The sequence below is a fragment of the Mustela nigripes genome, chromosome 2, assembly GCF_022355385.1.
Source record: "Mustela nigripes isolate SB6536 chromosome 2, MUSNIG.SB6536, whole genome shotgun sequence".
Classification (NCBI taxonomy): domain Eukaryota; kingdom Metazoa; phylum Chordata; class Mammalia; order Carnivora; family Mustelidae; genus Mustela; species Mustela nigripes.
In genome coordinates, this window is record NC_081558.1 from 202,222,455 (window position 1) to 202,248,292 (window position 25,838).

General features: G+C 41.1%; 1 protein-coding gene across 3 annotated transcripts in view; it reads right to left on the reverse strand.

The window, feature by feature from the left end:
• The window catches only part of ADAMTS5 (ADAM metallopeptidase with thrombospondin type 1 motif 5), a 47,182-nt gene extending 21,663 nt beyond the window's left edge, over nucleotides 1–25,519 (reverse strand). For all 3 annotated transcript variants that reach the window (XM_059392204.1, XM_059392203.1, XM_059392205.1), the window contains exons 1-3: nucleotides 24,323–25,519; nucleotides 13,276–13,408; nucleotides 1,850–2,017 (exon numbers count right to left, since the gene is read on the reverse strand). In XM_059392204.1, the coding sequence (XP_059248187.1) occupies nucleotides 1,850–2,017; nucleotides 13,276–13,408; nucleotides 24,323–25,429 (1,408 nt within the window). In that variant the 5' untranslated portion in view covers nucleotides 25,430–25,519. The remainder of the gene's footprint in view (nucleotides 1–1,849; nucleotides 2,018–13,275; nucleotides 13,409–24,322) is intronic.
• Between the last annotated feature and the right edge of the window lie 319 nt (nucleotides 25,520–25,838).

Below are 25,838 nucleotides of genomic sequence, written 5' to 3' on the forward strand. Positions count from 1 at the left end.
AATTATGGCAAGAAGGAACAAAATTCTGCACAGCATTGTAATTAGCTGACCTAATACTTGCACAGGAAAAAAAGAATTGGTTCCATTTTAGCCATAACTATTTGCTGCCTTAGCAACTAAATCCGTTCATTTAGGGATTCAAACTTTAGCTCAAACTTTTGGAATGTGTAATGTGTGATTCTGAAATAAAATATTAATGTTATTTCATTTTCAGAAAACCTGAAATAAAAGGCAGCAAAAGCAATATTAAAAGTGGAGACTAGGGTTCCACCCAAGAGGGACTTTATTAGATCCTGACTTGGTCAGTGTGGACAGGGAGATAATTATGTAAACATTCACTGCAGAACTTTATCAGCATTAAATCAGCATTGTAAATTGAGCTACACAGAAAATTATCACTTAGTATTAGTCTAAAGGAAAAGCCTAATACATTGATTCCTAGTATTTTTTTTCCTAAATCTTTGCATTATTGGGATGTCCTTTTAATGAGCAGAGAACAGACTGTATTGTGGGAAATTTTAAACCAGGCTAGGCATGTGAATTGTTTTTAGGAATAGGATATTTTAAAAAGTTTAAAGTAACTAAAACATTACTGGTTCACCACTATTGCAGCAAAACTGAGTTAATGAACAGATTTTTCCTCCGAGAGACTGAAGAACTGTGTGGCAGAATTCCTTTTTGTCTAAAAGAGTTGAATTCATCAATTGTTTTGACATTACACAGCCAAAGTTCAAAGTGGTCAGCGTGCTATAATATCTTAGTATTATGAAATAGGCCATAAACTTTGTGGAACTAGGAAAAACAACTCTCTGAGACTCTCCTTAGCTAATTCTGAACCACACATCATGAGATAATTTTATGGACAGTTATTATGATCAAAAAATTTCTGTCATATTCAGTCCATACTCAGTCTTTTGGAAAGAGACAAATTTTAAGAGAAAAAAAGAAGGAATGAGAATAAGTCCATTTTTATAACATGAGAAACTTGAACTACCTTGGCGTCTGTAGTTGAATCACTTGACTTGAACGCATCTATCCTCCTGTGCCTCTAGTAGTTTCAAGTCCAAGGGATGTTAGGAAATTAGCAACAGCTTGTTTTGAAGACTACTTAAGGGTCAGAATTTATTATTTCTAAAAACCTCTACTTCTTTGGTATTTTTATGTAATTTACAGGACCAATCCCCGATTTGCAGAATTTAATAAAATAGATTATGCTCTTGAACTGTATCTAGCGGGTAACAGTCAAAGATTTTCTTTTGAAGTTCTTAAAGTGTTTTCCCGCCATTCAAATTGATTCTTCTCTTTCTGTTCTGCAGTTTTCACTCTACTTCCCGGAGAATCTGCTGTCAGGATGAAGCCAGATTCTTCCAGTGAATGCAAATCTAAAGAGCTTCCTTTTTGGTTTTCTGTTGCCATAAAGAGGATCCGACAGAATTGTCACCTACGTCTTAACCACACCCCTATAATAGGCATGTAACAAATAATTCTGAGAGTCATATTAATAGCAGGGAAACAAGATGTCTGCCAACATTCTCACAGGAAGCTAGTGGTGAAAGAGGGAATAAAAGCCAGGCTTTCAGGGCACTGGCGAGGCATTCTGTGTGGTCTCCCACACTGCTTCTCTTTTGAACTTCTCAATTCCAAAGCAAAAATACCATAGCTACAATGCCACCAAGGACGTTGGCATTATACACCAACAGACCATCCCTCTGCTCCTCTCCTGACCCTATCTAAACAACCACTGTCTCAGGAGGCATGGTGGGCTTCATGAGGATGTCATAAAGTAACACTGGTAATAATCTCCCCTAAGTGTTGTTATTGAGCCCGTGTTGTCTTAAATGATACATACCGTGGCCATCATCCAGGAATTCTGTGATGGTGGCTGAGGTGCACTTGGACCAGGGTTTGGATGCATCAATGCTCGTTAGGATAGAAGACATTAAGCGCTTATCTTCTGTGGAACCAAAGTTTTCTTCACAGAACTTGGAATCATCATGGGAGAGGCCAAGGAGATGTCCTAAAGCAGAGAAGAGAAGGAATGCAATAATGGGTGATTTTGCATTTCCACTTTTCTATGACAATTATACGAGCACTTGGTTTCCCATCTCCCAGCACCACCCCCTCCAAATGTGCATGAGTTCATTTTAACTGCCTTCTCATGCACAGGCTGGACCCCCAGGGAAATTAAAGCTGTGTGTAGTCAGAGCAGTCACTTTGGGTGAACATTTAGGGGAAAACTGAAAAATTACATTAAGGAGTGGATGCTCCCATAATCCATCTGGATCACACATGCTCAATGACATGTAGAAACGGGCCTTATTTAGAATCCAGAATTGGCAACTGTGGGATTATGTCATAGCCCTCACTACATATTATTCTGATTACTTGTCTAATTTTCTGCCTTCTCCGATCAATTACGAGCCCCATGAGATCAGAGAGCATCTCCTCCATCTACTGTTGAAATCTCTGTATTTAACTCAATGTTCTGCAAGTTGCAAGCACTTAATAGATGGTTTTTGAATATCAGTAACTTCTATTTTCTTGGCCAAGTTAATAGGTAGCTAACAATCTGAGAGATGATTCCCCCCAGATGACTGAGCCCCAGTCATCTGGGGGGAAAAGAAAGAGAAATTATGAATTTGCCGATTCCAGGCAAAGATAAGCTTGCTTTCACCCTTCCAATTCTTTCAGTTCTTTCATTTGCAAAGTTCTGCATGTTTACTAATCCCACAAAGGAATGATATATTTTGAAAACACACCCATTTACATTGTAGAAATGTCTAAAATACCAAGATGCCCATCATGGAGTGTTAAAGCTTAAAGAGAAAACAAATACTAGAAAGATAAGTCATTGTCCAAATTTATCAGTTTATCATTCTGCCTCGGTCCACCACACATGGTCTCTGTAATCCCACACTGCATTTCCAGTCTATCAAGCTAGGTATCCTAACCACATTCTTATCATCAAAATTGTTTTCTTATTATATAAGATTAATTTTCACATCATCTAAGGATAAAATGACACTCACCAGTAAATCTAAAATACTGTTTTAAAAAAAATTCCAAGGCAGTGGTTTGTATAGACTCTAAAAAAGCAGACAAGTAGATCTCAGTTGCTTTTCTTTTTTAGTAAAGCTTTATAGAATCGTACACATAGCATTAAAAAGGGTGTATAAAATACTACAGAAAAGTGATTAATGCATTCTTTTTGGGCTCCTGTATGCCAAAGGCAGGGACTTTTGGCCATGCTGCCAAAAAAAAAAAAAAAAAAAAAAAAAAAAAAGGTCCAGCATGCAACAGTAAAACAGAGATGAAATCTTTCATGCCACATTCCAAGTACTTTTGGCCAACTTGTTAAATCACCAACACCTCGTAACAAAATTGTCCACTGAAGCAGCTGCTTGCTGCTATGGCTGAAGTTAAGTAGCTAGGGCTCGGTGACCTTCCAAAGCTCCACATTTTTATGGTATTTATGCAGTTATTTACTTCAATAGCATTTGCCAACCTAGCAAGTTTTCGGTGGGAAACCGTCCTGCTCTCACGTTTTATTTGCCCAGTAGCACGAATGCGCATCAGAGTCTGTGAAGTATGGCCCAAGTCATATGCAACAGACTGGCAGGGCTTCGTCCAAGTTTTGGGTGGTGTGTTGATTTCTTTTTCCTGCAACCCACAGGTCAGAAAAAACCCGAACATTTCATCATGCCCGGCTCAAAATGACTTGAAGTTACTTGGTACGTCTAATACTTAGAAGAGGCACTCTGAGAAGGCACCCTGTGCTCCTTGAACTTTTCGACCGTAGAATCTTTATCAGCTAACATTGTGGGATTTGTGTGGAAATTTCACACCTGGGTTTTTTTCCCCTGGCATAGAAAAGAAAGAGGGAAAGTGGCCTAAGGTGACCTCTGCCACATAACATTTATTTGAATCCAGGTTTTGTATTTTAGAAAAGTATGTGACTTCTAATTCTAGTTCATAAGATCGCCATATTTACTTAACAAAGCAATAGTCTTTTCCTCCATATATATGTAAATAATTAGCACTTTCTAGATGAATATTTTTAGGATTTTATTTATTTGAGAGAGAGAGAGAGAAAATATGAGCAGGAGGAGGTACAGAAACAGAGGGAGAAGCAGACTTCCCTCAGAGCAGGAAGCCTGACATGGGGCTGGGATTATGACCTGAGCTGAAGGCAGATGCTTAACCAACTGAACCATCAAGTGCCCCTAGATAAATTTTTATTATAGCATCCAAGTGATTTTCACTTCCTTTGGAGGATAAGTTTCAGATTTCTGGTTTAAAATACAAGCCATGTATGGGCACCTGGATGGCTCAGTGGGTTAAGCCTCTGCCTTCAGCTCAGGTCATGATCTCAGGGTCCTAAAATCGAGTCCTGCATCGGGCTCTCTGCTTGGCAGGGAGCCTGCTTCTTCCCTCTCTCTCTGCCTCCCTCTCCACCTACTTGTGATCTCTCTCTCTGTCAAATAAATAAATAAACTTTTTAAAAATAAATAAATAAATAAATAAATAAAATACAGGCCATGTCGCAAACACCAAATTCTCTTTGAGAAATCTGGCAGAGTACCTCAAATTTTTCTTTCATACAGAAAGAGGAGGCATCTAATTTTATAAAGATTTCAATTATATAAGGAAAGCCATTTATTTAAAAATATTTTGGTACAGTTTTATGAATCTTTTGGCATGTGACTTGGCATAATATTGTGAATTTTATGCTCTCTAAATTTGCTAATTTATCAATGTAACTTAATTGCTGCCAAAGATACATATAAGGTATTTTTATATGGACAACCAAAAAGATTGCCATTCTGAGCATGAACAAACCTTAGTTCCACTTCAACAAGAACTAAAAGAAGATGTGAATTTTGTCAGTTCTGCAAAGTGAGTCAGGAACGGGCTGCTTGAAGGTCAACTGAGAGACAGACTCTTTGGAGGAATGTTTTGTCTTCCATGAAGAAAGTCTGTCAGCTTGCTGGGAGAGGCATGCTCTCTCAAGGACACCAGGAGTCATGGTCAACGCGAAGAACATTTAAGCACCCATGGAAACAGGCAGCTAGTTCCAGTAACTGCAACCAGGACACAGTGAGAGAGACCCATGTGACTTCCCTTCAGGAGCTGGACAGGAATTAAAATGGAAGATCAATGGGAGGGACGTTTGGATGCTCTTCAGGAGGAACGTGACAGCCATACTAAGGACCGGGAACAGCAAAAGAGGTGGTTATTTTCAAATGGGATCCCCCAATCAAGATGCTAAGACATCTAATGTTGGTCTGAAATTTGCTCATATCTTTTGAGCAAGAAATGGCAAGATATATACAAAGGCACAAGCTGTTTTAAAAGGACATTCACATTAGAGAAAACACACCATGGTGCTAAAAGATTATGAACAGAAAATCCAGAAATCCAAGAAATTTAAACTATAATGTTGTAGCTGACAATAATACAGTTCAAGCCGGTGTTGTGAAAGGCTTAATCAGAATGCATCATGATGTCACCGATCTCCTAGGACATCTGCCTTTTGCAGTGAGAGCTTGTTCATCAATCACCCACAGAGATGTTTAAAATCACAGGTGTGGGTTGGAGACTAAGCATTTTTCCACTAAGCAGCCTCTAGCAGGATTAGCACAGCTGGGATTTACAAAATATGTCCCAGAGAATAAGACAGCATGGGAAGAATATAAAGAATTGTTGGAGAGAATGTTTACAAGCCCTAAATTAACTGGTTGTTTTATCGAGCTGTATCTCATGATGAGTTTTTGGAACAACACAGAGCAGAGTTAGTTGAGACGTGAGGTCCTTGGAGGAGGCAGGGTGACAGGGCCATGAAACCCACAAAGAAAGGCAATATAGATATTTCTTTCTTGAGTCCATGTAGAAAAGAGGAGTGAAGAGAAGTCAGAGCAATTTTGAAGGTAAGAGTTTTGAAGAAGCTTAACCAAGCTCAGGCAGTAGAACCGTCCTGAGAAGCAACAATGCAGGTACTAAATTTAAGAAGGCAGTTCCCTGTCAGGGTTTCAAGTAGAGGCCCCAAGGTCTTGCTCTAAGGACGAATTAGTATTTGTATTTTTATTCATATTTTTATTTGGAGGTATTATTATTTTGTGATTAGTAGACATGCAAAAGATTGAAGACCAGTTTGTTGGCTTAAAGTAATCTCGCTCATGATGCTGTCTTTCTTAGTCAATCATTAGTTCTTGATTGGTGTAATTGGTAACCTCTCATCTCAAATCCTGAGGAGATGAAGGAACAAACACACTTGAGTAGTGGATGCACTAGTTAATAGCATTTGTATTTATATACAAAAGAAGGAAATAAAAGGTATTACAGGAGTCAGAGGGAAACTCAGAGAATAATGCAACCGTGTAATCCAATATTTTCCCACGTGATGCAGACCTCAGAACTCTATCTTGCTTTTTGAAATCATTTGTAAAAATCAAGATGTAAGTTGAAAATGCTTTTGGAGAGAATACTGATCTATTCTTAATAGATATTAAATCAAATCGCAAATACAACAATCTTGCTAACGAATGTCCATCACACAAAGTGACATCAGGAAAGAGTTTATTTGGATGACATTAAGGAAAGGAATTTCACAGTAAATTATGTCAAAGCAAGGTCTCTAGGATAAGAGTCTGAATTATATTGTTATCTCAGGATTAGCCAATAATTAGTCAATGATAATTTCTCTAGTATAATAATTATCTTCTTAAAGGCAAATGGCAACATTAAATTAAACTAAAGGCAACATTTCATTAAATACATTTCATCACTGATATTCACAATATAGACTTAAAAAGTATTTTGCCTCCTTAAATTCACAAATGAATCTGATGTTAGAAAATCTGAGATCATGTACACTGGGTGAAGACACGTAATGAGAAAGGAAAATATTGGTCCAGCTTTTTATTCAGCTCAGGTGTTACTGTACCACAAGGGCTGACTTATCACATTAACCTCAGGAAGGAAATCTGTTTGTTTTTCTAAACTTTGGTCTGAAAATTAAACAGAATTTCAAACTCTTGTCTCTTGACCCCAACTGACCAATGAACAAGGGGACACAGAACCACATCCTAAAAAAAAAAAAGTCACAAGCTCTGTAATGTGTTTACTTAAGAAAGCACTGCTCAGATGAAGCATCTGTTTCTTAATGAGGTCATGTTTTTATTTTACCTAATTTTCCAGCTGGGATTATTGAGGTGTAAGAAGATCTTGCCAGGGGTTGAAGAGTGAGCCAACAACTCACATGGGATCAGAATCCAGAATCCTTGAAGAAGAGATTCGGGAGCTCTAATAATTGGATTATACACGTCTATTCAGATGCAAATCTTTATATAGAAGTGATAAAATTCCCAAAGTCCCGTTTCAAAACATTAAACATACATGGTAAGTACATGTTGTATCAATTATTTAATTTGGAAGGAAGAAAACTCAATTTTTTCACCTTATAGCAAGCTGTGTCCATCTCCTTTTGAATCAAATTCAGGTTTACCTCCTGAAAAATGAACACTAACAGACCATTATAGGAAAGCAGAAAAACCCTGGGCTTTAGAGCCAGGTGAATTGGGTTCAGATCTGACCCTTGTTGTATACTAGTTGTTGGCCTCAGACAGGTCTGGAAACTTCTTAAAAACACTTGTATCTCTGTGTGTCAGTTTTTACTTACTTGATAAATTTTGATATTACTAGACACTTCTGATTTAGGAGAGAAGGGGGAAATTGACTACTCATTAGAGGAAAAAAAATCACGCATTACGTTTGTGATGTATTTACTTTTTATGCGACCTTCAACTTGGATTTCCACGCGTGTGACGGACAATCTCTAGGCCTACCCAAGAGGAAGGGAAATTGGGATAGGATTTTAAAAATACAGAACTGACACTAAACAATCTCTCAGTGCTGCTGGACATATTAGTATAGACCCATTCCCACCTTTCATCTGGGGGCTGAGAAAGACACAGTGTGGCCTTGCTCCAGGCTGGACAGAAAAAAAAAAAAAAAAAAAAAAAAGGCTCAGTTCATGTTGATTAAAGCTATAGGTTTGGGGGGGGTAAATACCAAGTTTAATCCAGTTTTCTTTCACTTCACATCTCACAGTCAGTCTTGACATCTGATTCTGGGAATTGGCTTCCATCTACGGTATTTCTAGGGCCTCTGCAGCTTTTCAAAACCCAGCCTTGTTTAATCTAATCATCCATGGGAGCTCAGTCACACGCAGATCAGCACAACCAGAGAACTCCGTCTAACCACAGCAAAACATGGGCAGCCATGCTGTTGCCTCAGCCACTTCCTCAGCCTCCAGCTGAATGTTTGGCTCTGACTTTTTTTTAAAAAAGATTTTATGTATTTATTTTAGAGAGAGAGAAAACGCAAGTGAGAGAGCAAGTAGCGGGGGTGGTGGCTTAAGGGGGGAAGGAGCAGAAGGCGAGAGAGAAGCAGACTTCCCACTGAGCGGGGAGTGCAATATAGGTCTCAATCTCCGGACCCTGAGATCATGACCTTGAGCCAAAGTCACTTAACTGACTGAGCCACCCAGGCGCCCTTGGCTTTGATTTTCTAAGTTGACTGACTTTGGCTTAGGAAACATTTGGCGTCTTTCATGGTGGAGAGATTCACTTAGCACATTTTATAACGAACTACTATAAAGCCAAGCTTCAGCAAGTTCACAAATTATGGATTTCATTAGCCTAAATAAAATCAGATTGTTCCCCCTAGCATATTAGAAGCTGGCACAACATCAATGAAATTATTATTCTGAAGAACCATGTGGGTAGCAGGTGAAATCTTTAGTCTTACAAGCCAATAATAAAAGTTTGACAAGTTAAAAATATAAACTCAAAATGTAAACTTACATTCATTTGAAAACTTTCTACAGTTCACACTTGGGTTGTAAAATGGCCATTACCACATTCTTGCCTCCAGTCAAGGCACAGGGGTGGGGACCGTGTTCTTGATGCTTTAAAGCAACTTTTTAAATTGTCCTGATGATTTAAGTTAATGTTTACATATACATAAGAGCCATGGGGAAGACAAATTATTACTGCCTCTGTAGAGTCTATCCATATCAAAATCTGTTTTCCAGAAGCTTGTGCTGGCATCATTTGATGATATAACTCCAGAGTCCAGCTTTTTATTAATTTTTAATTTTTTTAAGATTTTATTTATTTATTTGACAGAGAAAGAGAGCCAGCATAAGCAGGGGGAGCGACAGGGGGAGAAGCAGACTCCCTGTTGAGAAGGGAGACAATATGGGTCTCAATCCTGGGACCCTGGATGACCTGAGCCGAAAGCAGATGCTTAACCGACTGAGCCACCGAGGCACCTCATCTTTTTTAAGAAACAATTAGCAGGAAAAGAGATGTATCCACATTAACATGTGATCCAGGAAGAGTCACTTTTCAGAATTGTTCATTGAAACCATCCTGACTTTTACATGATGGGTAGAAAAGGTTTAAGATAGGTATTTCAGACTTGCCGCTATTTATCTTACATGTTCATTTCCAAGTTAGGACATTTTTCAGGTAGAGGGCATAAAAGGCCAAAGGAAAATTTTGATTCAGATAGAACGACTTTGTATTTTCAACCACTATCTGCTCGAGGAAGCAGCGGTAGAGCATTGCATGAGAAACTGTAAGTCGATTGATGAAAGCCTTATTCTTTTTTTTTTTTTTTTAAGCTTTTTATTTTATTTGTTTATTTGCCAGAGAGAGACACAGTAAGAGAGGGAACACAAGCAGGGAGAGTGGGTGAAGGAGAAAAAGGCTTCCTGCTGATCATGAGCCCGATGTAGGGCTTGATCCCAGGACTCCAAGACCATGACCTGAGCTGAAGGCAGATACTCAACGACTGAGCCACCGAGACACCTCATTAAAGCCTTAATCTTAACCAAATATATCCTCTTGCTCCGTATAGGAGAAATAAAGTAGAAAAATTACGGGAACAGTCTGGAAACTTTCTCCATTGCTTATGCTTTGAGCGCAGTCATGTATTTCCACTGGGTACACGATGCGGATTGCGCATTTGGGAATGGGCTCAAGAAGATTCAAGGCACTTGGGCAAAACGGAGGTCACTTTGTCACCATCCATGATCTGTACATTTAACCTCCCAATCTGGAAAGTGTTTACATATACATAAGTGTCTAATAAAAGGGGAGGGAGGAAATGACATAAGAATGGAGTGGAAGGGCAAGGGGGGAACACGTGAGCATGGTTAGCTCAGACCCATATTTTCACGCAACGATCTAAAAATAAAGCACTGGGAACAGATCTGCCAGCAGCGTTACCAAAGATCACACTGGCTGCGGAGGCAAGACTGTAATTACAGACAGATGATTAGGAAATATTTTGTGAGGTTATCATCTCTAATTTCTTTAAGGCTTGTACTTTGTAACACATGCTCACAATATTTAGGCAAAAAGTGAAATTAAAGAATAATAAAGCAATTAGAAAATAGAGCACATGAAAGCCAGATCCCCTTATGAAAGGGAAATTAAGTCCATATCCTCCCTCCCCAGATCTTAAATTTCTCCGATTTGGCTATATGTAATGCAGAAAGACAAATTAAATAGGCAATGTTTGACGGAAGGATGGATCATAGAGAATTCTAAAGAAGGAAATAGAGCTGGTTCAACCAAGACATTAAAGGGAAGCCAGGGCATAGTCATGGAGCAAAGATTCAAGTTTGATTTTTCACATAGAAGCCTACATTTCAGGGCACCTGGGTGGCTCAGTGGGTTAAGCCTCTGCCTTCGGCTCAGGTCATGATCCCAGGATCCTGGGATCAAGCCCCACATCGGGCTCTCTGCTCAGTAGGGAGCCTGGTTCCTCCTCTCTCTCTCCCTGTCTGCCTCTCTGCCTACTTATAATCTCGGTCTGTCAAATAAATAAATAAATAAATCTTAAAAAAAAAAAAAAAAGAAGCCTACATTTCTCCTTCACCATTCCCATGTAAAACTGTATCCAATCTTGCACTGTTAAGAAAAGTTCTTACCGTACATGTACAGTTTTAATAAAACATTTGTTCTCATAAGCTCCTGTCTTCCTACCTCTCACAATTTCAGGTCGGCCAGTGTCCACCCTTGGTTTAGGAATTTAGGAGGGCCAGGAAAGGTAATGCTGGAAGGTTCTACATTCCAGCCCAGTTGCCTTGAGAGTCAGTGCAGCCCCAAAGAAGTTGCATTTACTGCCACGGTGATACCCTTACAGAGAAACCTCCCCAATGCTATCAACCTGTGAGAGTGGTTCACTGCAGGACTGAAGGAAGAAACAGCCCTTCCCTCAAGAACTCCGTAATCCCTTCCTGAGAAGATCAGGATTTAGGGCTCGTTATGGACAGATGATGATCAGGGTGTTGCTTCCCCAGTCCAAAATGAACCAGCCTTTGCCTACCAAGGGATTGAGAACGTTTCTTTTGGAAGTTCCATCACTCTGAATAATGGTGACTGATTACTGCTTTTGAAATCATCCCTGCCCAAATCCTCTTAAGGATTTGGTCCAGTTCTTCTTAGCTTCCACCGTACATTCTGAATGTTGCTTTGGGCAGCTCTTGTGTTTCTCCCATTGACATACCACCCCCCCCCCCGCCCCTCCCGCACACTGATAGAGATAGGTAAGAAATACTGATTAAAGATCTATATTCGGCTGGTTATTATCAGTTTAATAGGTATGAATGAGAGATAGGTGAAAACATACTCCCAGGGGCCAGAAGCTCAGTTGGCGTACGTGTTTTTAAAAGTTTTTCGGATATACCGGGTCTTCTAGAGAAGCACACCAGAGTCACACCTTATTGTTCGCCTGCCTTACATACAAGAGATGGAGACTGAGGATGTGAATATCTTGCATGAGACAAAACAGAGACCCCTGAGGCAGAGAAGGGACTCCATCTTGAAGCTAAAGAAGTCTAATTAATAACGTGTAAATTATTATCAGTGATGCCGTTGGATGGTTATTCATGTTAAAGGTTTATGTTTTTGTGTCTTTTTTTTTCTCCTTAGAGGGTAAGAAGAGTGTCAGTTAAGAAAATTAAGGTCACAATTAATACTTAGGAATTGAAATTTAACTACTGATTTCTATTTTCACTGCTGTAATATATTGACTTATACAATGACATCTTTGCTTTGAAGTTACTTTAACTTTCCAAAGAAAACATAGCAGCTAGAAATCTACCCCTTGTGAAATGTTCTCTGCCTACTACTAGGAATGTGAAAAAGAAGCTTTAGTTTCTCTTTAAAAATTATGGTTTTAGGTTAAAAGCTAAATCCGTTTAATAAAAATACAGCAAAAAAAAGTATCAAACCATACTTTCCTCCCAAAAGGATGATGCTAAAGGTGATACACACTTTTAAAGCGAAACGAACTAGTTAACTAAAAAGCAAAAACAGAAGTGTACGTGGGTGTAAATAACAGCTGGTATCTGTAACCTACCCAATCTGGTCCCTGAAATAATCCCATGAAATCGTCACCCTTGTTCCTGTATTTCAGATATAAAAACAAGTTTCAAGAGTTTAAATAATAAGACCAATAATAAGACTGGTAGAAAGTACTCTAGCAAGAATTGAGCCCAGATGTGTCTGATTCCAACATCTAATTCTAAAGTACTGAACTACTCATATACCTAGGAACCCGGGTCATCACCTGGAAAACACATATCCTAACTGGCAGGATAGTTTTCAACAATGAGCCTGGTCCAAAAATTCTAATTTTAAGATTTAGGTGTGTTTCTTATGACACACAAATCGGGTGACATATGAAGACAAGCCCTGTTGATTGCCGGTCTTGGTTTCTCTGTCTTTGCTATTAAAAAGGAGATAGGACTGTTTATCGTGAGCTATTGTTCCCCTTTGACAGGAGCTCTGATCACTCACAATGAAATAAACATGACAAATTTCTGTGCAAACTGATTAGCCCTGGATGAGTCGGTAGAGCCTCAGTAGCTTTTAAGAGGGGGCATTCCTGCATACCATAATCAACTGTGACAAATTCCATCTAAGAGTCATTGCCAGAAGCTTAAGAAGACAGGAGCAGTAGCAAATTTCTCTTAAACTCTTCAATGACACTGTCAAAAAGGAAATGTCTCCTGGGTGCCTGATTTGCCATCCTCCTCGTTAACTAGTTAACCCTGAGAGTGCAAATATAAACAAATGCAATCCCCAACAGAGCGTCTGAACCTGGAGAAATCTGGGATTAATTGCCAAGTATTTGGGTTCCTGTTGCAGCTGTTATGCGTGTTTGATTTGGCGAGGGAAGGGAAAAGGCGCTGCATACCAATTTCGTGAGCCACGGTGAATGCCGCATGGAGGCCATCATCTTCAATCACAGCACAGCTGCGCTCCGGAGAACATATGGTCCCGACGTCTGCCATTCCCAGGGTGTCACATGAATGATGCCCACATAAATCCTGCCCCGGAGAAAGAAAGAAATCATTAAAATCAATTGCCATCCAGAAGGAGCCACCTTGTAGAGCCTCTTGCTCACTCCAGACAGCAAGAGTGGATATGTTTATGGTATCACCTGTTCAGCTCTGGAAATGTTCCAATGACAAACGAACGGCATTAGTTCTTCCCAGCTACTCTGGGCCCCAGAGGCACAGAAGGATGATGGGACTCAATTACATTTAAAAAGATGTCCTAAGATTGTGGTTTGTCCCTTACAACAGCCGCGGTAGCTTTCCCAAAGCTCTGGAGCATATATTCAGGCACATTTGTCTGGGATCACTTTCACATAGAGTCAGGCTTACTAAAGCCCTACTCTTCAGGCTTAAATTCATGCTAAATTTATCAGAAGACTGGCCTAATAATTTATCTTCTATCACTGGGGCAAACTGCAACCACCTATTTGTGACAAAACGTCAGTGTGTCCGTAATTCAAATGGGAAACTAAATTGTAATCCAAGAGCATAATTCCTCGGAAGAGCATCTCCTGATTTCCAAATGGAGGTGGGTTGTGTCTCCAAAAATGTATACAGTCGTACTCATAGCATTTCATGTAGATTGAAGATGTAGATTTCATGTAGATTTCTCAATCTTATTAATCTTCAGAAAATATATGTAATATATTGTTTTTATACAAGTGAGTGTGTGCATTTTTTTCCTAGTGAGAAGCTGTATAGCTCTTAAGAGATTCTCAAAGGAAAACATGATCATACCCCCTTAAAATGATCATTAAAAATTATCAATTTGATTGAAAGAGACATCAGAAGACAACTTTAAGAGAAAATATAAACCAAAATTGTTGACATGATAGATCTGTAATAATCTTTCATTTAAATGCTATTTGAGCTTTAAAAGACATTAGAACTTCTAGTACTTGACTACTGTTTTCAATGAAAATTAATTAACATCATGTACATTGACATCCACAAGAGCAAGACAATATCCTAGTAAGCCATGAGTGAATAATCATAGAAGGAAAGGATTTTTTTTTAAATCAACTATTATGAAAGATGACTATTTACCAATTGCAATAATAAGTATTGTTTCTATTACAGCTACCATGTTTGCATCCCCAACTATCACCACGTCTGGCTTATGCTACAAACTCAACCAACATTTGCTTAATTGAGGTGAATTGTGACATACAGTCAGATGCAATGCAGAGCTCACACACTTTGATATGCAACACGCTAGCAAGATCTCAACAGATTCCTGGAAGTCAGTGTAAGATACTATTACTACATAACCAAAATCACCTACTCAATGTCAATATACTCTTCTAAATCTTCCCTATGTTCCTGCACACAAATCCAGCCAAGGTAAAGAATATCTAAAAGATATACCCTATTATCTTCTTTCTAGTACATTTTCAGGTCCTTATTGTGTTCCATATATTATGAGATCCCAGCTGTGATGAATTACATTGCTGTCACCATATTATTATAGCTTCAGACAGTGGAAATTTAGGCCAAGTAGGGTTGGTGAATCAAGTCCCCAAACCAGCGATAGCCTCCCCAACTTTCCTGTGTATCCTCATATGTCATCCCGTGGGATCTCAAATTACAGCTGTTGAGAACAAATTAGTAGTTTTTAAAATTGAAATTGGAATACACTTTTGCATAATAATCAGTCTTTGAGATAATAATATAGTAAAATACATTTTTAATCCTGTTTTTCTCCAATCATTTCAGTAACGTTAAGACGACAGACTTAGTTGTCATTGCTAGACACCATGGGTTATTTCTGCACACATTTAAAAAAAAATAAGATTTATGTTTATTTTCACAAATTGAAGTTCATTATATCTAGATAATAAAATGCAAGAATTGTTTTCCCTTCTTATTCCACATGTCAAGAACAAGCTCAGATGAAGAGCCACAGCGAATGGAAACGGCCCTCGTCAATAGAGTTTAAACTGGATTCTTCATATCTCTCTTTGCTGTAGCAATTGCTCGTTAGAAGCTATCAACGCTCCTTGTTATCCTTGAATTGCATTAAGTGCATTTGGCCCTTTGCCATAGCAATGGGTGCCTGTGACAAAATTATCAACAGAAACAATTTTTTTTTTTTTTTAAACCACACTGATTAAACCTCTTGATGACACGGCCATACTCTATATATTTTTGTAACTATAATTATGTAAACTAGTAACCTCTCAATCTCATTCACACAATTTCAAACCTTGATACCCCGTTACGGTTTCATTTCCAAGACTGGCAATGAATGCCTGTGTTTTTGTGCTATCCAATGTTCATTCCAATGTATTAAACCTCAGCTTGTGCATCAAATTTATTAAGAATACAGCACATCACACTGATGTCTATTTACTGGTGGAGATTTATAACAACATTTACAGTTGCAAACCTTATTTGAAGTTTGTAGGATTTTTTTTTTTTTATTATTCAGAACAGGAGTAAGGATACTAAAGGGGCAATAGCATCTCTCTATCTATCTATCCATCTACCATCCATCCATCCATCTTATGGATATGGAGGCAGGGAATACTGGAAAAATGTGAATCACATACACTGTCCCCCTAAAAGGTAATTAAATTACAAGTGCTGACCAGAGTTTTTCTGCTTGGTCAGTTTAGATCTGAAGGTAAGCTACATCTTTTTTATGCTAAAGGTGGTTCTTTTCATACAAGAGCTATTTCTTAACACTATGGTGTAGATAGCAATGCAAAGAAAGATTTAGTGAAATGAAAGGGTTGCTAAAGTATGCAGAAGCTCACTAGGTGGGCTTGTGATGTTGGCCAGGAAATAAGACTGGAACATTGTTTGTAACTCAAAAATACAGCAGAGGTGGTCAGCAAGACCAATGAAGACTTGACAAGAACATCTCTGACATGGTGGCCTTTCACCAGGTGTGGCCATTTAGAGGACCAAGAATATGTCAATATCTTTGATTCATTCTGGAATTTAGAAGGCCTCGTAGCATCCTTTGGATGGAGAAGGGGGCAGGGGCAGGGATCCAGTGAAGTATGCTACCTTGAGAAGCAGATGTCCAGAAGATAGTACAATTTAACAAATCCCAATGGTTGGTACTAGGTTGGGAAAATGGACCAAACAGACATGAGAATGCACAAAGTGGAATGAGTAAGAGAAGCTACAGGATTTCTAGCCTTGACTGGGAGGCTGGTCTTTCAAGCAGCATAAACATGCTGAGGGAAAGAGCCAAAAGAAACACAAGGGGAGAAAAGCAGATGTCATCTTAATTGCAGCAATGGAAGCCCAAATTAACCAAGAATACTTATACAATGAAATCTGGAGTTAAATAATAGCAACTTCTTTTTCTATAGATATTATGATCTTGTAAGCATGGTAAAGCATGGAGCTCAAGAGAAGGACACAGAGAGGGTTTAACTAGCCTTAGATGTCTGTCTCTCGTCTCAATTCCTATGAAGAGGGATTAGTAATAGAGTTAATCTGGTGTGGTACATATTTAAGTTACATGAATTATACAAACATCGAGTGGCTCAGTTGGTTAAGCATCTGCCTTCTGCTCAGGTCATGATCCTGGAGTCCCGGGACTGAGCCACGGACAGGGCTCCCTGCTCAGCTGGCAGTCTACTTCTTCCCCCGCCCCTCACTCAGCTCCTGCTCTCTCTCTCTCTCATGCTCTCTCTCTCTCTCTCTCTCTGTCTCAAATAAGTAAATAAAATCTTTTTAAAAAATTGGGATTGCATAAAAATATTAAAGACAAACAAAAAATACATACATTTACATACCATAATTTACATTTATACTGTGCATCCAATTCTTGAGGTGACATCTGTCTTTTGGGCTACCTATACAGCAACCCCCAATAGTAGAGGTTTTGATTTAGATCTCAAGAGAAACTACATTAATTGGGCCTGGTAGTTAGTCTGACTATTATAAGGACCCATGTTACACAATCTCTATCGCTTATGGGTACAACTAGGTAATATCAAACATACAGAGCCCAACTGGATTAGGGACCAAGGGGTCCAGATTCACTTATCCCTAACACAATTACCATGTGCTCACAATCTGCTGACACTGTGATAAATAAATATCATCTGATCTTGACCTTAAGACATACCATGGTCTAGTGAGCAGAACAGATATGCCAAGAGGAAAGCAGATTATGGCATGCGATGATGAACAGATTTTTGAGGGGATGCAGAAGGGAACTGACATGCTCTCCTGGAGTGAATCAATAAAAGTGTCTCACAAGAGTAACTAGATATTGAGGGAGGAACAGAAGTCTGACAGTCTTAAAGGGTATCCTAGGTAGGAAAGACTGGTCAATACATCAGGGGATGGTAAAAGGCAGGCTCTATTTGGCGAAATGACAGGACGTTTGTCATGACTGGAGAATTGGGTGGAAGCCAATCAGGGGAAGCTGGAGAGACAGTCTGGGCCCAGAGATCCAACATGGGACATTTTGTCTATAAATGTGAAGGAAGATGAAAAGAAGAGGGAGGCAGCAAGTTTTGGACTGCGGGGCGGAGATGCTTGGAAGAGTCATTTTGGAGAATGGGAATGGAAGCTGATTAAACACAGTGAATACAAAGTAGATCACTTTTGTTTTGTTTTGTTTTGTTTTGTTTTGTTTTTAAAGTAGATCACTTTTCAATTCTAATGCTATTAGTAAGACTCATTACCTAAGATGTTTATATGCTTTGAGACAAAGTCCCTTCATCATTAACATAAGGAATTTGGACCAGGTGTTCTCTACATCTTTCTAGTTCTCCCTGTGTTGGTATTAAATAAAAACACTCCAATTTACAGGTGGAGAAATAAAAGCTCAGGGCTTGCAAAGCTCCAAAGTTGCAAACTTGAGACTGCTGAAGTCAAAATTCAAACCTATAGCTTAACATCCCAATTCCTGAACCACCTTCACTAGGTTACTGGTAAATCATCACGCATGTTTTTCTGGACATTACTGTTATCTTTTACATTTATAATCTGTGCCTGGTAAGTAAATTCTTTTCCTGTGACAAATACCACGGCATGGTCTTTCTATCTATGGTATATTCCTTAAGACTCAATTTAGAAGCCTACTGAATTTACAAAATGTGCTGAGAAAGATATTCCAAAGAAGAAGAAGATGGAGTGTTGGGTACGAAACCTGGACATCTTTTCTTTGCACTTCTCTCTCTCTCCTGCCACATCTGATGTGTAAGTCCTGATTCCATCTACCAAATGTTTCAGGTAACTGCCTACTCCTTCTCATTTCCTTCCGTTCTTCCTTCCTGCCTGCACTGCCATCTGGGGCTTCTAAGTGGTCCCTTTGTCTCCTGTAACATCCCTGCCTGTATGCTGCAGTCAGTTACCTTCTAGAGCCCAGATCTGATTAGGCTGCACCATGCAGTCCACCTTCCACAACGCAACCCAGGCTTCCTACCAGCCTCCACTGCACTGTTATAACCCCTCTTGTCCACAGTTTCCTACATATCTTATCAACTCTTCGGTGCCAAACCTTAACCCAAACATTCCTTTTGCTAGAAAGGCTTAATGAACTTGCATTCACCTCATTTTAAAATTTCTTGATTTGGCCCCTGCTTCTTAATTTCTAAGGCTAATGCTTTAATTTTGGTTATCTCAAGGCTCCTCCTGCAGGTTACTGAAATCGCCTGCAAAAGGCTCCCCCTGGGCTGAGTTCAACTACTCATGTTGGACGGCTCATACCGGAACATACTTCTGGTCACTGCTGTTTCCTTTCCATAGATTCCCACTGGATTTAATTTACAATTTAAACTCTTAAATGTGGCGCTCTGGACTAACTTGCATCTCCCTCCCCAAAACCCAAATTCATATATTAAAATCTTAATCCCCAGTGTGACTGTATTTGGAGACAGAGCCCTTAAGAAGCTAATTAAGGTTAAATGAGATCATAAGGGTGGGGTCCCAATCCAATAGAATTAGTTAATGTCCTTAAATGAAGAGAACTTGAGATCTCTCTCTCTCTGTCTCTCTCTCTGGACACATAATTTCTTTTCTAATCTAGTTGTTACCATCTTCTCTACACCCTGTCACCCTTCTGTTCTTATATTGTCTATCATATCCCTTCTAACCCCCTACATTTCATATGTTGCCCCTGGGCCATTGCACAAGATCCTGGGCACGTCTGCAACGCTTATCTCCTCCTTATAGCTAACTCCTAGGCCTTCTTCCAAATTGAACTCAGATGGGTTAGGAAACCTTCTAATGTATTTCCAAGATATCTAATGACCACATGTACCATAAAAATCATCATGCTATATAACAATTTTCCATTTCTCTGTCTGTTTCCTGGAATAGACTCTTAGGAAAGGGGTCACATTCAAATTTTCTGAATCCCTCTCTGCTTATTAGGAACACACCGACTGAATAAATTAGTTACAATATCTTGTTTAGAGAGCACTAGACAAGGCTAGCTTCTCTACCTGCCGTTTGGCAGTTATTAGTCTTAGAAGACTATCAATTTTCATGAATGACCCTAGCTGTCCAATTACGATGATAGTATGGGTGCAGATTATAGAAAGAATTAATTGTAAAATGGCTTATGATGATGGATAGTACCTAAGAAATTCTCAATAAATCTGGCTGAATCCAAATAAAATGTATCCATCCTTTGAGTTTTAACTCAATCATACATCTGTATCAAAGTCTATATAAAGATCCACAGGCAGAATTGATCACTTCTCCCCTCTCTTTTCACAGCCTTTGTTATAACTCGGGTCACATTTACCCAAGTTAGTTCCCAACACTAGGGAGATTCATGTATGCACCCGCTTCGATTCCCCTGGTGATAAGCCCAGGTGGGTAGGGAGCAGGTATATCCCATCTTGCTGCCTTCAGCTGCATAAATGCATGCCTCACACATGGAAGGCACTTCTAGATATGCACCAAAAGTGAGAGAGAAAGACAAAGATGACATACGTCCTGTGTGTTGTGGTATATTGTCTGTAATGGACATTAGATTCCTTAGCATATTTTCCTTCCTTCCTTTCTTTCTTTCTTTCTTTCTTTCTTTCTTTCTTTCTTTCTTTCTTTCTTCTTTCTTTTTTTCTTTCTTTATCCATTGAGATATAATTGACTTCTTATATTAGTTTTAGGTACAACATGATGATTTGATACATGTCTATGTTGTGAAACGAATGCCACAATAGGTCTATTTAAAATCCATCGCTATGCATAATTACATTTTGTATTTTTCTCATGATGACAGCCTTTAAGATCTATTCTCTTAGGAACTTGCAATTCACATGTGTTTTTAAAATGTCAGCTGGAGCTGTTTAATCTGCTCCCATTCTTCCCATTTCTGAGTTATTTAGATTTTTGTTGATTGGAATTGATCTATAGGCTGGGAACCCTGGACTGGAGTTCACTGCAGACTTCAAATGGGATTTGAACTCATATATGCAACTGAATTAGTCAATCCCATCAGCAAGGAAATAAGAAAAGGTACATCCATCTTCTTCTTCCTAGCTTCTGGCCTCCCCCTTCAGGGCTCCCTATTGTCACAACCTAACAAGGGGCGGGCTGGTAGAGGAGAGCACTGCAGGGCAGAACAACATAAAGAGAGGTGTAGCTGAGAGACAACTGCCTATTAATCGGCACAGTCATAGTTAACGAAAGTAAATGGACCTTGTATATTGCAAAGTCTGTAGCTGGTTCATTTTCAGTCCAATGCTTTTGATCCATGTGAGGTATGGGATGGGGGGACCTTAAACAATCTCTGATTTTGTCATTCACCAGGTAGGGTTTTTGTTTCTAGAGAAGAATGCGTGAAATCCCAAGTGGGTTTTAAAGAACCTATTTAAATATAAAAGAGGAAGCCAGGGACAAGGAAAGGATTCTGGAAAGCAAAATTAAATCCTGGGGCGATCAGATTTCTACTGTTTGATGGCAGAAGTGGTGTGAATTCCAGCATGAATGCTATTCCAGAATGAAAACGGCTCCTATGCCAGAGAATTGCCTGGTGCAAAGTTTCTCTAATTACAGTGCCGGGGTTCAGTGAAGTGTGCTAGTTTGATAAAAGAATTACCAGCACTATTCTGCTGACTCCTGGACACAACGTTCAAGGTGGCCTAGGCTAGTAAACAGGAGTGGAAAACATATCCTCACACATTTGCTTCAAGCCCGAAACACAAGCAATTTAAGAGAAGACATCTGGACACAAAATTTGAACAGTGCTCAGAGCCCATCAAAACATGGATTTGATGGCTTGGCGTCTGGCTGCTAAGCAACGCACTTCTTACATTCAAAACAGAGTTGTAAAAGTTGGATCCTGGTGCCAACTGTGGGCATTTCTCATTGAAAAAAAAAATAGTCACGGACATTTTTTTTTTTAGGTCGTAAGATATCTGATTTCTATGGTAGAAGAGCTCAGATTATTTCGGCTCTAGTTCTCTCATTTTCCATATTCTGAAGTATTAGATGGAGCTTAATTTTACATTTTGAAGTACTCTTAATGAACACCACAAAAGGGTCTTGTAATATTTTTCTCTGTCCCCGAATTAACAGCATTCTTTCGAATTGAAGTATGTATATTCACTATACACATGCTTTTTCAAATATTTGGTTCCCCTCAAGTTAGATGTATATACCAGAGGGCCAACCGCAAGCTAAATGAGATTTGCTTCACCAAAAGTATGCTTCTGCTTGGCAGGGAGGCCAGGGAGGGCCCATGTATAATATTTTCCATGTGCAGACTAGTTTAGAAAATGTATGTTATTATAATACTTATTAACATTAAGATAGACCGCTAATTTCTCTCTCCCTTGTTTCTATCTACTTAAAATGTTTCTGATACGTTCCAGAGCTTGGAACATAGGAATTGCTAACTTCCCAAATAAAACACAAATCCAGAAAAAGCAACAGACAGATCATTCAGAACCATGGACTAGTTTTGTTTCTTTCTTTCTTTCTTTCTTTCTTTCTTTCTTTCTTTCTTTCTGGGAAGCAGTTAGGAAAATGATGGGGCAGGAGGTAGGGAGGAATAGGGTTTTCTATTAATTTTTATTTGTCTTAAAAGTTGTGGAATGTGCATTTGTATTAAAAAATGAAACTGAACTATTAAAATGACCTAGTCTTTGGAGTAGTGTGCCTACAAAAGTATTTTTTTCCTGTCTTTAGAGAACTTCCTTCCACAAACTCTCTGAAGCCTTCTTCTTGGCAGCTTCTTGTGATGCAGCAAAGCAAGAAATCCAGACGTGGAAAATTGCTTGCAAAAAAAAAAAAAAAAAAAAAAAAAAGGCTTAGAAACCAAATAAGAAAGGGCTAGTTTTTACAGGAGAACTCCACTTCATATGGAAGGCTACAAAACAAATGTTCTTCCGTGTCAAAGATTTATGTAGCGCTGAGAAATTAAAGGATGGTTTTACATCACTTAATGAGAAGGCAGATTTTCCGTGGTGCATAGCATTGTGGCTGCCAGGTTCTTCCTAAGCTGTTGCCCTCTGGCACCCTTGTTTACATGTGGTTTACATTTGTGTCCACCCCATGGACCACAAGTGTTTCTCCATTCCAAATTTATCAACACTTTTCCTTCATACCAGCGGTGCCTCAGCAAAAACAGAGAATTAGGTAGTGGAGCTGTGTGATTCCAAAACTTCCTGCAAGCCATCATCAGTGCATTTCCTATCCTAGCTAGGATGCCCCATTTCATACCAAGCTTTTGCATGATATTTCAAAGTTTCGAATCCTTCAGCTACCCTGGATGGATCCCAAACACTTAAAGAATGAGCTTTAAAAGGCAGTTTCTATCAGGCATCTGAGAGGCATGACTTAAAGCTGCCAATCAGAGGAGAGTCATGAAGTAGACTCAGAGCTCTGGGCAAGCCAGGCTCCAAAAGAGCCCAGACTCTGTGTCTGAAAGTCACACTTCACATGGTGATGGAATGATTGAGCAAATAGATACTGTGTGCGCCCCAGAACTTTTGGACCTATAAAGATCACTTTCTTTCCCTTTCTGTAACCATCTTCCTTAAAAGAGGGAAATCCTGGGCAAACATTCCTTCCTCATGTCTTGACTCTTTGCCCAGATCTTTCCACACTGGGGCTTCAGAAACATATTCATCCAAATCCCAAACATGCAAGTTGGATGTGACCCTTCCCTGGAAGCTCCGGAGGGACAGGCGGTGCTTGTGGGGCATTGGAGGACTCGGGAGAGGAGTTGCTGAGGAACCTGACAGCATTAGGTTCCTGTATTTTCCCTGCCTCCCTGCCCTCCTGAATTCCTTCCTTTCCAGAAACTGAAATTCCACCAGGTGGACATGTAAGAACTCCATTAAACAACCAGATTAGGAGGGAGGGAAGAGTCTTTCCTCTGGAGAGTCTTTCCTCAACTTATGTCACAGAAGTGGTTCACTGAAGAAGGTATGGACCTTTACAAAGAAAGGGTGTGGATAAAAGTGACTACAATGGATGAACCAATAAAACCCTTCCCATTAGGTTGGACAAAGTTTATACTGAGGTTCACTGGGAAGGAGAGGCTCTCTCCCACCAAAACAAGAAAGAAGGGAAGGTGGAGAGAGAGAGAGAGAGAGAGAGAGAGAGAGAAATATCTTGCATTCCAAAGACAAACTTTCTTTCCGCCTCTTTCCATTTAGCTATGCACATTTCCCCATGCATTCCAGTCCCTTCTTATCCTACTTACGCATCTAGGACACCATGTCTCCGACTAGACACATTCTGCCTGACTGATGGATGGTGGATGCACGTTTACTCATTTAAGGCAGCGACTGCTGCTGGGGAGCCCCTGACTGCAGGAGCAAAGCTGAAGGCTGACTGGGTTTCCTGCGAGGAGCGGTTAAGCACATCGGCAGTGGCAGGAGGTTTGTGGGAGAAACGAGGCCCTTGGCAAGGCTGAACCTCCACCTACCTCTTTCCACCAGCGCTTGGACCACCCGCACAGGGTGAACTTACCTCTCGCGTAAATAGGATGGCCGCGTCGTAGTGCTCCTCATGGTCATCCCCCAGCTGGTTGTGCTGGTGCTGCCACTTGCAAAAGTTCTTGAGCGTGGTGGCCGCGTTCTTGCTCACCTCCAGGCTCTTGTCCTTGTCACCCAGCACTACCACCTTCACCACGGCCAGGCGGATGTGGTTCTCGATGCTGGCATGGCTGTACAGCCTGTTGGCGATGGAGGCCAGGGTCAGCAGGTAATGCTGCAGGCCCCGGCCATACATGCGCGCCATGGACGCGTCAGCCACCAGGAGAAGCTCCACCTGGCGCGCCCGGGAGATGGAGCGGCGCCGCCGCCGCCACCACGTTTGGGGTTCCTGGGCCCCATCGGAAGAGGGAGCCGACTGGTCCAGGAACTGCGGGGCCAGCGCCCAGCGTCGGTCTGGGCTGCTGTGCGCCGGGGGGCGCTCGCGAGGCCCTGGCGGGGACCCGGGAGTCTCGCAGCTGGTGCGCGGCGGCAAGGCCTCAAAGCTGAAGCCCTCGCGGGTATAGACGTGCAGGATCCGCGAGGACCCAACCCCGTACACTCGCCCGGCCTCGGCCTCGGCCCAGGGCCCGCGCAACAGCGGCTTCAGGGTGTAGCGCGCGTGCTTAACTGCGAAGAAGCCGTCGAGACCGCCACAGAGGTCAAAGACAGCCAGGGAGCGGGGGCTGCCGTCCACCGTACCGCGGTAGAAGCAGTGGTCCCGGTGGTGCCGGGTCGCACTCAGCCCGCTTCCTGCAGGCACAAAGCCAGCGGCGCCCACGGAACCATCCCGCTCCAGGTCCAGGAGGAACCTCCGGCCGCCCGCGTAGACGAGGTAGCCCACCTTGCCGCCGCCGGAGTAGATCTGGTCGATGTTCTGCACCAGCCCGCTGCTCCTGCGCTGCGGCGGCGCCAGGGGGTGCGGGTGGCCCGGAGGCTCGGCCCGCTCCTGCGCCTCCTCCCCCTGCCGCCGGCGGGGCTGGGCGGCCTCTGCAGCAGCCCAAGGCTGCCCGGCTTTATCCTGGGCAGGTGCCGCGGCGGGGCCGACCGCGACCAGGGGCAGGCGGAGCGCGCACAGCAGCAGGGACGCCCACCCGAGCAGCATAGTGCGCTGCCCGCAGGGAGGGGCTGCGCCACGGGCACTTTATGGGTATTTGTTATTCGCTATGGAAGTTACCGGGGCGGGAGATGGGGGCACACACACACTTGCTTGCAAGGTTGAGTCAAGTGTCGGAAGGAGGGGGACCGGCGTCAGCGCCAGCCTGTCCCGGCTTCAGTGCCAGCGTGCGAACTTTTCTTTGTTGGTTTGGAAAATGTTTGGATTCGCGCTCCGGAAAAAAAGGGGAAAAAATTAAGAAAAGCCGGATTGTGGAGGTTCCGCAAATACGAGGAGAGGGGGGAAAACAACAAACAAAAAACCCCCCAAACTAACCCAAATTCAACCCCCAAGTGCAGCCACTATCGCCGCACGAAGAAAAGTAAGGATGGTGCCGCGCAGCAGGCGGGCAACTGGT